We start from the raw sequence: 13,883 nt of genomic DNA on the forward strand, positions 1-13,883 counted from the left end.
TTTCAAATATCAATCTTATTTCTAATATTAAAAAGAATTTGATTTAAGATTTTTATCTGTTGAACCAATGTTTTAATTCTAACACATGCTATGTTTGCAAAAGAATCGAAGAAAGCAAAGACGATTTTACAAAGAAAAGGCTAAAAAGATTAAAACAATTTAAAGATATAATCAAATATAAAGGATGTCAAAAATCGGCACGAATTAAAAAGATGCTTAAAATGCCCGTTAAGCGTAGAACCTATATCTTTTTCACACCCCATAATGCTTATTTAGAATTTCTTTTTAACATTACAAATAAATCTATCATTTTTATTTCTAAAAGTTTTTAGTTCATCGTCAAAAAATACTAACAATTCACCAACAGTTTATATCAAATATAAGGTAAACAATAAATATGTAACTTTCCTTTTCCTTTCTCTTTAATTTCTATTTTCTATATTTTTTTAGAATGGGGGGAAATATTCCCAAAACCTCTATTTTTGGAGCTTTTAAGATATTTTCTCATGAAACACTTAATTTTGTATGTTTTTATTATATTTCATAAAGAAATAATTACTTACTTACTACTTACTGCTATTAAATATCCTTGGATAAGATCCTACACTTTAGTGCCTGACACATTGTCTATCCTTAAGAGAGATCCTTGGTTGACATAATATACTACTTACTGTTATTATATATCCTTGGTTAAGATCCTACACTTTAGTGCCTGACACATTGTCTATCCTTAAGAGAGATCCTTGGTTGACATAATATACTACTTACTGTTATTATATATCCTTGGTTAAGATCCTACACTTTAGTGCCTGACACATTGCCTATCCTTAAGAGAGATCCTTGGTTGACATAATATACTTTAGTTCCTGCTACCTTGTCGTCTCTTGGTTTTACGGAAGGAGCGCGCTCTAGGTTCACGTATCCTTGTCAGTATTGAACCCTAAACCATTCTTGTATACACTAGACTCTACTCCTAGTATAGAGATTACTCCTCAGTGTTGAATACTTACTGGAGACTTAAATAGTTTAGTAATCTATAGACTATACAAACTATTTAATACTTGGTTTTAACTTATATCATTACAGCGATCGTTGTGACTTGAATCTAAAACATGAAATAGGTGTTAAAAAAAACATTTGCTTAAATTAATAAGGTTAAGGTTAAGTACAAATCAAAATTTAATCTTGAAATAAGATATTTACTAGTGAGCCTCAGAATCTTTTATATTTAAATAGTTTACTATTTATCTGAAACATGTTCATGTAAATCATGTGTATGCTATCAAGTGAATGTTGTGAATCTAAAAAAGTTTTGCGAGAAAAAATATTTAATTATTCAACTTATTGCAGACATGATCTTGTGGTATACGGAGACTGTACAGTGCGTCCTGTTCCTCCTAGTGCTCGGAGTATTTGGACAGGAAGGATCAATATCAGATCAGCAAGATGAGCTGATCGAGGGACGTTTTCTAAAGGAGAAATTATGTGAACTTGGATTAATGGATGTAAGTATTAATTTAGTGTTGTTTTATATCTATATACATATATTTACCTGATTTATCAGTTAAATATCCCTGGTAAACAAGAACATTTCTAGAAATTTTTAGAAAATTTAAACCCCATGCGACATTTCAAATTAACAGAAAGAAATAAGACGACATTAATTCTACTGTTTATTGGTAACCCACAAAAATTGGACATTTTGCCACTTACTCACTTTTAAACGAAAGCTATAAACAAGTGCGTTATAGTTTCAGAATATATTATATAATTATTATTTTGATGCAACAATTTTTATTTTGACCGGCCCACAATTAAAGATTCACCTGCTAAGACAGGGCCAGCTTTGAAGTGTCGCAACTCTTTCCTGAAATTAATTGGCAAAATTCTTATCGATTTTTGTTTGAGAGGTTGAGACCTTTAAATAACAGCATGGCAAACCTTTCCTGTAGACATGTGGATTACCACAAAAATGTTGCACCTCAACAATATGACTGTTTCACGTTTATTAGAATATACAAACACACAAACCAACGGACAAACCAAATATATATACACTGTGTTTCGAATTAAATATGCAAGAACGTGTTTTTAATATTCAGACCCAGAAATAGTTTTTTTTTTCAAAATCTTAATTTTGCAAAACAGTTTTCTTTTAGGTTTGACATATGTAAACCAATCTTTGTGTACTTAAGTTGTACACAGTACACACACAGTTTAAAATTATACTTTCANGTAGCAACATCAAATACACTTAATCAATCCACAGTGTTTTTTGGTTCTTATTGTACAGGAACTGATATCACGCCTCAAACTCTAAATTTGTAATCCCTATATCTTTGCAACCTTTGGATGTTTAAAACTTTGACTAAATGATTTATCAGAATAATGCCTATCTACATCAGATTCCAAATGAGATCAGAATTGAAAAATAACAGTTTGGGGATAGTAATCAGTTTCTTATAAATAAAAATATAAACACAGCTTCAACGTGTTTGCAAAGATATCTTGATTAACCCATTTTATTTAACCCTTACAGTTGTTAATAGGATTAGAAAAGTAAGAAAAATATAATTTTTAAATAAAAGAAGTGAATTTAATCATTCAAGTTCTACACATAGATCGAAACTTAAAAAGGCTGTAAAGGAAAAATGATTAATGAAAGCTAATCAATTCAGCTCTTGATCGCGACCCATGAAAGTTCTATCTGAATTAGAGTGCAGTATAATGGTCACGTGATACAGACAGAGATACGTGAACGTGACCACTATACTGCACTTCCTTTGGTGGGAGTTCTAGTGACGTAATACGGACTTTTAAATAATATTATCAATTATATCTATTAAAAATAAAAATAAAAATTATAAAACAATAATTGGATAAAACTTATGTTACAATTAGGTTTCTCTTGGATATTTTTTGTTTTCAGATTGGTTGCATATTTGCTTAATATTCTGTTAAACCTACTATTTCTATACAAAATTGTAAAGATATGGATTTTCGTATAAATTTGACACAGTTTTATATCAATTTCTCGAGACAGGAACATCAGATAGAACTTTCATGGGTCGCGATCAAGAGCTAAAGTGATTAGCTTTAAGTAATCTATAGTTAATCTAGTACCCTGAGTAATCTAGTACCCTGAGTAATCTGTAGTTAATTTTCATTTTTCCTTTTCAGTCCCTTTAAGTAACCCCTTTAATTAAAGAGATGCAAACCCGATTCACAACGGTATACTTCACACTGAGAGAGAAGAAACGTGTTGAATACTTTCAATTTAACTCACTTTTTCAGGGAGACCATCATTAAAAAGAATCAATTTTCAGAATAAAAACATTAAAATCTTCTTCATTTTTTCTCTGACAAAGTTTTAAAGGGCATCGTTGTAAAGCTTTTGAAATAAAGGATCACTTTTAAATGTAAATTCTATTCTGAGAGTTCCAAAAGATAAGAGTAAAGTTAGTTTTTACAATATGAAGCCTCGAGGTACTTGTCCAAACTACAGAGTAAGAACGGATTGATCATCTGTTTATCTCCGGAAAGAAATTAATCCTGGGAGAAGGAACTGGAACTAGAAGAAAGGGGTTAAACAGGAAAAAAACTATTATTTATGAGAGTAGAAGTAAATGTACTCTCTGTCTATGGTTAAGTATATGTATGTGTATATATGGTAGTAAAGAATATTTAATGGTTTGAGGATTCACGGGCCGAAGAATTCAATTTCATAAGTGCTACATTATGTCTATAGATACTTTCCTTCCATAATACATACTTAATCACCAGTTCTAAAGAAATGATAATACAGATTTAAAGAATAGACATCTAGAAATATAAAGTAGTAATCTCTGTTTGTTTGCTTGCTTGTTTGTATTTCCGATCATAACTGATGGACCCCTGGACTGATTTGCCTCGAATTGAGAAACTCGGGAGAACCATGGGGATGTTCTTAGCTTGGTTTTGAGATTCTTAGTTGAGTAGCTAAGATCGTAATTTACGACCAAGTGCGGGTAAACGGTGGGAGTAACTATGAGTTACTTGGGCAACGCTGTGTTCCCAGGCTAGTTTATAAAACAGGGTGAAACTATTTCATAGAAAATATTAAACCTTTTTGCACCATCAAAAAAAAAAGTATCAATATTCATTAAAGAAAAAAATAATAACTCAATTAGTGATTAACAAAATATATTTTAAAAAAATGAATCATATATAGGTTGATTTTTCAATATTTCGTTTTTCAATGTTTGAAAAATTGTTTGATCAAAGACTAAAACCGTTTTCAACCGTTTTTTACTTGTATGATTTGTTTAATGTTTAATAGAAGTTTAAGATTTCAACGTTTCTGTACTTTTAGTGTTTCAATCAGATATTTTGATACCTATCTTGATTTACTTTGACGATTTTTTGCACAGAAAAAAATCTGAATGAGTTTGAACGTTATGGAAAAACTTTCAATTTAAAAACAAACTCTAGGACTGGTGCAAGATAGGTTTGAGCATATTCATCAAAAAATGTCCCCTGGTTTAAACTTTAATATCAATCAATATATAAAAAGATATAAACTATGTAAACGATTTAAGTTAGACAAGTTGGTTTTATAATTTAGATTATTTTTTCAGCTTTAAAATGATTTTGCAAGTAAACCTATAGCGTTGAATAACTATGCTTATGCATTTCTAGTTGTTTATATAATGGAAGTTGACTAGGATATATATTTGATCCCAACAATTTGTTCTCTGCGACTAGAGAGATCCAACCTAAACCATTCGTTGACTGTCCAACCCAATTATTGCAGTCTTCATTAGTCTTAACCTTGCTTCATTCCAAGGAGATATAGAACCAAGAAGGGGGGGGGGGTTACATTCAAGCTGTAAAGTATTAAAGGGACTGTATTTGTAATATCATGTTACCCTTCATTTAAAATCTGGTATGTACCCTTGAAACCTTCATGTCATTAATGATCTTGAATACAACGTCATTTTTCTAGCTTTCAAGTGTTTAATTCTGATGATATCTCTAGCTTTCAAGTGTTTAATTCTGATGATATCTCTAGCTTTAACGTGTTTAATTCTGATGATATATCTAGCTTGAGGCGTCTAAACCTATATTTTTGAAACAAGAAATGCGCAAGTTACACAAATGAACAAAATCAGTTTCAAAAAAAAAATGGATATCAAATTCATACTTGATCAAAAAATCTGACATGTCAATAGCGAATCATTTGAAATGATGATAGTATGATACTAGACTATACATATTCAAATAATTTATTTAAATAAACTCAAAATGTAACGCAGAAAATATTGAGAAAAAAATAGATTTCAACTCTTAGAAGCTCTCTGAACACTATACATTGAATATATGGATTATCTTCTCTTTATGTAAAAGCAATGTTTAAAAGATAGGATACACACGATAACAGAGATATTTTTTCTCTTCTCTAGGTTATCTTTGTTCTTAGCTTAAATCCTCTCCGTTAGTCACCCTCCCACAGACATATAGCGAGGAGAAATTAATGAAATGTAATAATTGCAACAACTACATCTTTACATATGGATTATCTGTTTAATCTGTGAATCTTGTATTTAATAAAGGATAAAGAAGTGTTGGTAGGAAATACGAATGTTTTAAATAGGTTTGAATTGTTTACATATGTATCATCTGTTTAATCTGTGAATCTTGTATTTAATAAAGGATAAAGAAGTGTTTGTAGGAAATACGAATGTTTAAATAGGTTTGAACTGTTTACTCTGCTTTTGAAGGATTTATTTCTTGAAAGGAGAACAGTTTAAACTTTAAACTCAATTCATTTGTTTGTAAAAGAATTATTTTCTGATCCATTCTTGTTTCAGTGCGGAGACAGGTTGGACTCTTTAAAGTACGTTCAACCTGTACAAGTAGTTCCTATCGGAGACCCTGTTCCTGCTCTAACCCTGGACCAGCAGTATATACCATCCTTTACATATTCTAATAAAAGATCCAGTTTGTCCGCTCCTAAATCAAGTTACGGAGCCCCTTCTTCATCATATGGAGCTCCGATTCCATCCTATGGAGCCCCAAGTCCATCCTATGGAGCCCCAAGTCCATCCTATGGAGCTCCGTCTGCGTCCTACGGAACACCTAAAGCACGACCTGTATACAAAAAGCCCTCTACTAGCTCCTCTTATCGAGCTCCAGCTGTTGGTTCAACATATTCTGCTCCTAGTCCTGGATACAGTTTAGGTTCAATCTCGTCTTCTAAAGCTAGTATTGGAGCAACACAATCATTTGTTTCCGATTCCTCCAACTCTAATGGATTCAACCAAGAGCTAAGCAGCAGTTTCACGTCGCAGACAAGATCAGTGCGGGAAGGAAGGATTGATGAATGCTATTGTGTTTCAGCAGCGTTGTGTCCTAGGAACCTAGTGGTAAGAGTACAGAACCTAGTACCTGGAGCACTAAACCTTGTACCTGGAGCACTAAACCGAGATTATGGTTCTCTTATAGATCCAAGGGTGAAGAATACAAACTCAAACATTTCTGCAGAAGGAAACATAGAAAAGTAAGTAAATATTAGAATGGGAATGAAGTATTGCATGAGAATGGAATAAAATGGGTATGTGAATTGGCAAAGAGAAGGGAATATAATAGGAGTACAGAAAAGTGGATAAGTGGGTTGGGAAGGGAGTATCAGGGTGTTAAGAAGGAAATATAATAGGAGGACAAGGAGTACGAAATGGAGAGTAGAGAAGGGAGGACAGGGGCTTGGGAAGGGAGGATCGGGGGATTGGGATGGGAGGACAGGGGGTTGGGAAAGGAGGACCGGGGGTTGGGAAGGGAGGACAGGGGGTTGGGAAGGGAGGATCAGGGGGTTGAGAGGGGAAGATCAGAGGGATTGGAAAAGAGGATCAGGGGATTGAGAAGGTAGGATCCGGGTGTTGTAAAGGGAGGATCATAATGTTGTAAAGGTAGGATCAGGGGTTGAAAAGAGAGGATCAGGGGGTTGAGAAGAAAGGATCAATGGTTTGAGAAGGGAGGATCAGGGGGATTAGAGGGGAATGTAATAGGACGACACGAAGGGAGGATCAGGGGGATTAGAAGGGAATGTAATAGGACGACAGGAAGGGAGGATCATAGGGTTGGTAAGGTAGGACCAGAGGGATGATAATAGTGGATTAGTGTTGATAAGTTAGACAAGAAAAGAGAATCAAGGACTAAGAATAGAGGATCAAGAGAAATGGATGGAATAGAGGGATTATTGATGACTAGAGGGACTAGAGAAGAGAATCAAGAATTAAGAATAGAGGAGCTAGGGAAATTGATGGAATAGAGGGATTATTGTTGATTAGAGGGACTAGAGAAGAGAATCAAGGACTAAGAATAGAGGAGCAAGGGAAATGGATGGAATAGAGGGATTATTGTTGACTAGAGGGAATAGAGAAGAGAATGAAGAAAAAAGAATGGAGCATCAAAGGAAACGGAGGGAATAGAGGGATTATTGTTGACTAGAGAAGAGAATGAAGAAATAAGAATGGAGCATCAAAAGAAAAGGGATGGAATAGAGGGATTAATGTTGATTAGAGGGACTAGAGAAGAGATGAAGAAATAAAAATGGAGCATCAAAGGAAATGGAGGGAATAGAGGGATTATTGTTGATTGGTGGGACTGTAATAAATATCGTGTAACAATATATATGTAAACCTGAATTACGTTGTAAATCATTGATTATCCACACTGTAACTAGCTACGTAAAACTCATAGAATGATTTATCTTAACTCAGTAAAAAAACTACGTAACATGATTAGCTTAATTACGTTGTATACCTTAACTTGTAACATAGAAACATCAAATATATTTAGTTGGAAGCATTGCTAGTTAATGTGCTTGTATCCCTGTTGACATTGAAGCCTCTGATATTGTGCCCATTGGTTTGGCATTAGTAGTTTACGTGCTTGTGTGATTGTTGACATTGAAGCCTTTGAGATCGTGCCCATTGGTTACTAGTTTATGTGCTTGTGTCCCTGTTGACATTGAAGCCTCTGAGATTGTGCCCATTGGTTTGGCATTGCTAGTTTACGTGCTTGTGTCCCTGTTGATATTGAAGCCTCTGAGATCCTGCCCATCGGTTTGGCATTGCTAGTTTACGTGCGTGTGTCCCTGTTGACATTGAAGCCTCTGAGATCCTGCCTATTGGTTTGGCATTGCTAGTTTACGTGCATGTGTGATTGTTGACATTGAAGCCTCTGAGATTGTGCCCATTGGTTTGGCATTGCTAGTTCACGTGCTTGTATCCCTGTTGACATTAAAGGCTTTGAGATCGTACCAGTTGTCCATGTTGACATTGAAGCCTTTGAGATTGCGCCCGTGTTTGGTATTAAAAGTTTACGAGTTGTACCTGAATTGATACGGGTCTAAAAGCAGTTTTAAAAGTAGGGCATTTACTACAGGGCTAGAGAAGAGAATGAAAAATAAAAATGGAGGAGCAAAGGAAATGAGGGGAATAGAGGGATTATTGTTGATTAGAGGGACAAGAGAAGAGAATCAAGAATTAAGAATAGAGGAGCAAGGGAAATGGAGTGAATAGATGGATTGGAAAGGAGATCATCAGATAAGGCATGTTTAGTTTCTGTGAGGAAACTATCTATGATGAATATTTGAGTGATTAATGATATTGTATAGAAATGTTAAATCGAATTCAAATTGATTTTATCCAACACTAAGAGTTGTTATTTAGTTGTTAAATTTACATAAACAAGAATATATATTTTCATATATCTAGAAATATATTTTTTTATATTTAGAAATAATTTTTTTCATAAATTTATAAATATTTTAATATATCTGTATATCCGAAAATTATTGCATTTATTTCATAATGTGTTTATAAACTATGGATTAGATGATAAACCTGTGTAGTGTAAACAACCTATTGTGAGCCTAACACTAATTCTAGCGCTAATAGCTAATTATGGCTGGATTATGGTAATTTAACGAGGTCCCACATTTTCCTCAGTGCTTTATTATCTTAAAGAGAGTTCGAATTCAAAGAGAGTACAGAGCTGGGAACTTTATAATGGATAACCTTAAATCCCGACTGCTTAATCCGGATATCCACTGTGGAAACTTTTAATTTTAGTCCCTAATCCACTCTTTTTCTCTCTCTTTGGATATCCGTACATTGTTTTCTCCAATGAGAGTGCAGCAAAATAGTTCGTAAATTGTATTGATTAATGACAGCCTTGAAAATAAATTCTATCCCATGAGAGAAATCTGCAATTTCTAACAAATTAAGAATTTGTTGTCGGCCATTTTGTAAATTAATCGGCGAAGAAAGATATTTAATAATACGTCTAAGATTCTTTTTTAACCAATATAACTATTGTATTAATAAAGAAATGGGTGAGAAATTAAGTGAAGGTCCTTCCAGTCAAGAAAACCAACAAATCTGGCGTTCCTAGAATCAAAGAAATTGAGTCTTTTTCACAAACTCAATTTTTCTATTCCCTATATCTTTGCAACCAAATGTTTTAGACCTTAGATATTTCAAACTATGAATTGTTATAGATCAAATAATATCAGTTTGAAATATTAAAGGTTTACACGATCAGCTTCCAACGATACAGAGATTAGAAAATTCGAGTTTCTGGAAAAAACTCAATTCCTTTGTTGATCTAAATATTTAATCTCGAGACAAACATAATCTCGAGATTTTGTTAGTCTAGAGATTAGCAAAAAGAGAGGATTAAGCATTAATCCTGATATCCACCATTCTAAAGTTCCCAGCTCTGGACAAATTCTTTAAATTCATGAAGTGAATCAGTAATTTTCTTTGCTATACTGATTCGTCCTACACAATCTTATTTGGTATTCTGCTCGTTTAATTGTTTTTCCAATTTTATTTAAACTCTGAGAATTAAATTACAAAAACATTTCTGTGTCACTGTTTGTTTGTTGATTTGTTTGGTGGTATGTGTGTATGAGATTGTTTATAAATCTTTCAGAAATATTTGAAAAGTTTCTAGTGGTGAAGAGTGTTATAGGAGCAGGAAACCTTACTGTATATTGAATCTTGTCTTTAGAGTAGAATACTTCAGTTCACACAAACAATTTACAATTTTGTAAACGGGTTTTGTTTAGCTCCGAGCTGAGAGATGGACTAGGAGATGATTCCGTAGGACAGGTTCGCCAGAGAAGAGAAGATATTGTTGCAGAGGAGGTATGAGATCTTTTTAGAATTAGATTTTAATGCAAATTGATCTTTAAAATTGTTGTTTGAAATCTTTGAACCCGTTGATTTAGTTTTTAATCACAAAAAATATGTTCCATTATATGCTCGGTAGAGAAATAACAAACGAATAGAGTCTTTTCTACAAAACAAATTTTCTAATCCCTATATCTTTGCAACCTGATGGTGGACAACTTTTATTGTTTAAACATAGTTTGGATGATCTAACAGAATTCATAGTTTGGATGATCTAACAGAATTCATAGTTTGAAAATCATACTTTGGGAAAAAGACGATAGCTTTAAAAATAATATAAAAAACAATATTTGAAATTAAATTTATATAAATCATGTGACATTTTCTGGATCCAATTCTAAATTTTAGAGGTCTTATGCTGGTGAACCCTTCGGACCTACAGGATACCGTCCTCCCACGTGTGGAGGACCAAACTCAGGTTATGTTTGCTGTAGAATACAGGACGGAATTGATTATAATGAACTCTACAACACAGACTCAGCAATCAGAGATACAAGACAGCAACCAAACCAGGTATTTTTCCCTTTTTAACTTTGATAATATTATTTCTTGTGTCTGCTTTAAACAAAACTACTAAATTGTTGGGAGTGGTTTGCGGGATCGGAGTAAACCCTATTGTCTCCAGGTGGACGGGTCCGGTGGGTTCAGTAGGTTCGGACAATGTGGACGGAGGAACGCACAATCAACAGCTCAGAGGATAAATAATCCTAGTTTTCAGTTCCAGGAGGGGGATGCAGAGTTCGGTATGTTTAACACTTTTTTTATTCATTAAAGGGAATACTAACGTAATTTTTAAGGAATTGTTTAATTGGAATATACAAAAGGAAATGACTTTTTGCCACAAACTTAAATTTTCGAATTCCAATATCTTAGCGACCTAACATTTAATATTTCAAACTTAGATAAGTTAAGATAACATATTTCATAGTTTGATTTCTCTAAAGTCTACGACGTTTGGTTGGGAGAGTTGGGACAATACAAGGACTAGAGTTGGGACAATACAAGGACTAGAGTTGGGACAATACAAGGACTAGAGTTGGGACAATACAAGGACTAGAGTTGGGACAATACAAGGACTAGAGTTGGGACAATACAAGGACTAGAGTTGGGACAATACAAGGACTAGAGTTGGGACAATACAAGGACTAGAGTTGGGACAATACAAGGACTAGAGTTGGGACAATACAAGGACTAGAGTTGGGACAATACAAGGACTAGAGTTGGGACAATACAAGGACTAGAGTTGGGACAATACAAGGACTAGAGTTGGGACAATACAAGGACTAGAGTTGGGACAATACAAGGACTAGAGTTGGGACAATACAAGGACTAGAGTTGGGACAATACAAGGACTAGAGTTGGGACAATACAAGGACTAGAGTTGGGACAATACAAGGACTAGAGTTGGGACAATACAAGGACTAGAGTTGGGACAATACAAAGACTAGAGTTTGTTACAAAGTCTCAAATCCTTTACCCACTTTTCCTCAAGGATGCCACTAGATATGATTAATACTTGCTGCATAATCAGCAACACGTTCTCGAATTATCGATTATCATTTTTAAAAACTTATGATTAAGAATGACTAAAATCGAAACTTTAGATTTTTGCAACAACTTGGGTCGGAGTTATTTTAATTTGAAATATCGAAATTTCATAGATTTGTTGTGTTATAGTGTTCTATTGAGTGAAAGTTGATATCTTTCGATTAAACATAATTGAAGAAGATTTTTTCATATCTCTTTTAAACAACAGATATAATGCTAATTTTGATCAATATGAAAAATAAAAAAATATGGGTTTCCACGATTAAAATAATATGATTCAGTTAATTTTATTTAAACCATAATATATAGAATTAGTTAAGGTTGATTTATAATCAACCTTTACTATTTTGTTTGGTCAAATTCAATATATTACGGTTAATAAATGAATAGAGGGTTGATTTTATCTGTAATAGAGTGCTTGAAAAGACCTAATTACTTGCAATGCAATTAAACGAAATCTTAATTAAAGTTCTTACAATACCAGCCGACCAGGGAAAATGGATAATTTCGTAAAACCCTCCGATCCACCATTCATTTAACAAACATATACACATATATATATATATATATATATATATTCATTTAACAAACATATATGAATTAAAAGAAATTGATTGGACTCCAATTCCTAATATTTTGTTGATTTATCTATCCAGCTTCAAAATGTAGAGGAACTATATAATAAAATGTAGTGGAACTATATAATAAAATGTAGAGGAACTATATAATAAAATGTAGTGGAACTATATAATAAAATGTAGAGGAACAATAAAATAAAATGTAGAGGAACTATATAATAAATGTAGAGGAACTATATAATAAAATGTAGAGGAACTATATAATAAAATGTAGAGGAACTATATAATAAAAGCCTGAAAACTGTGAACGATGAAGACGATATGGAAGGAATATTTAAGTGTATTTAGTGTTTTTACTAATAGCTTTAAAATCACAATTAAAGAGTGATATGGTTGGACTACCTAGTAAGTCAAAAATTGGATCTAAAATTCGTCTTCCAATTCCACAGTTTGCTGGTTCGCCCTGTACAATTCTCCAAGATCAAAGTTGGAAATATCAAAGGTTTAAATTTTCAGAGAGAGGGATTAAAAATAGTTTGAGGTTAGTAATGCCAATTCCATTGTCAAAAAAATGTCAATGGGTACTGGAAAATGTACTGGAAAATGTACTGGAAAATGTACTGGAAAATATACTGGAAAATGAACTAGAAAATGTACTGGAAAATGTACTGGAAAATGTACTGGAAAATATACTAGAAAATATACTGGAAAATGTACTAGAAAATGTACTGGAAAATGTACTGGAAAATGTACTAGAAAATGTACTGGAAAATGTACTAGAAAATGTACTGGAAAATGTACTGGAAAATGTACTGGAAAACTGAAAAATGTGCTTACGTTGAAATTAAAGAAATATGTGTAAAAGTAAAGTAAAGTATAGGTGCATGGGTTGGGCGGCCGCATAAGAGAATAAAATTGTCTGTTTTATTTTTAAGTTTACTACAGCAGAGTAAAATTTAAAACAACCTTTTTTTTCAAATAAATGTTTGCTTCATTATTCATTTTTATATTTTGAATAAAGTTGACGCGTTGTTTTCATATTTAATCCTCCATTGCCTTTAAACTGGAATGGTAATATAAATTCAATGTCGTCTTAATTTTGACAATATTTTGCTTTTGAAAAGTCCTCATTTATATTTATAAATGTGCACTGTTTACAAAATATCGTACAGAAGAATAAACATTATATGTACAATAGAGTACCCTAAGTACAATATGCGCAGGAAAATAAACTGTTTATGTACAGGAGAGTATCCCTGGCAAGCTGCTCTATTGAAGAAGGAAGAATATGATAATGTTTATGTACAGGAGAGTATCCCTGGAAAGCTGCTCTATTGAAGAAGGAAGAATATGATAATGTTTATGTACAGGAGAGTATCCCTGGCAAGCTGCTCTATTGAAGAAGGAAGAATATTATAATGTTTATGTACAGGAGAGTATCCCTGGAAAGCTGCTCTATTGAAGAAGGAAGAATATGATAATGTTTATGTACAGGAGAGTTTCCCTGGCAAGCTGCTCT

At 33.1% G+C, this 13,883-nt stretch overlaps 1 protein-coding gene across 1 annotated transcript; it reads left to right on the forward strand.

Annotated features, from left to right (window-relative positions):
* Nucleotides 1–1,352: 1,352 nt before the first annotated feature.
* On the forward strand, nucleotides 1,353–13,804 carry LOC111694988 (uncharacterized). Its single transcript, XM_023464101.1, has 6 exons — nucleotides 1,353–1,505; nucleotides 5,850–6,538; nucleotides 10,115–10,193; nucleotides 10,587–10,751; nucleotides 10,864–10,981; nucleotides 13,611–13,804. The coding sequence occupies exons 1-6, from the start codon at nucleotides 1,353–1,355 to the stop codon at nucleotides 13,700–13,702; spliced, it is 1,296 nt and encodes a 431-aa protein (XP_023319869.1). The 3' UTR covers nucleotides 13,703–13,804.
* The last annotated feature ends 79 nt before the right edge of the window (nucleotides 13,805–13,883 follow it).

Source organism: Eurytemora carolleeae, unplaced genomic scaffold, assembly GCF_000591075.1.
Source record: "Eurytemora carolleeae unplaced genomic scaffold, Eaff_2.0 scaffold210, whole genome shotgun sequence".
In the NCBI taxonomy this organism is placed as follows: domain Eukaryota; kingdom Metazoa; phylum Arthropoda; class Copepoda; order Calanoida; family Temoridae; genus Eurytemora; species Eurytemora carolleeae.

Coding starts and splice junctions, on each gene's coding strand:
- LOC111694988 (XM_023464101.1), top strand. CDS start 1,353: ATGATCTTGTGGTATACGGAGACTGTACAGTGCGTCCTGTTCCTCCTA. Junction 1,506..5,849: donor GTGAACTTGGATTAATGGAT/GTAAGTATTAAT, acceptor TTCTTGTTTCAG/TGCGGAGACAGGTTGGACTC. Junction 10,752..10,863: donor CAAGACAGCAACCAAACCAG/GTATTTTTCCCT, acceptor TATTGTCTCCAG/GTGGACGGGTCCGGTGGGTT.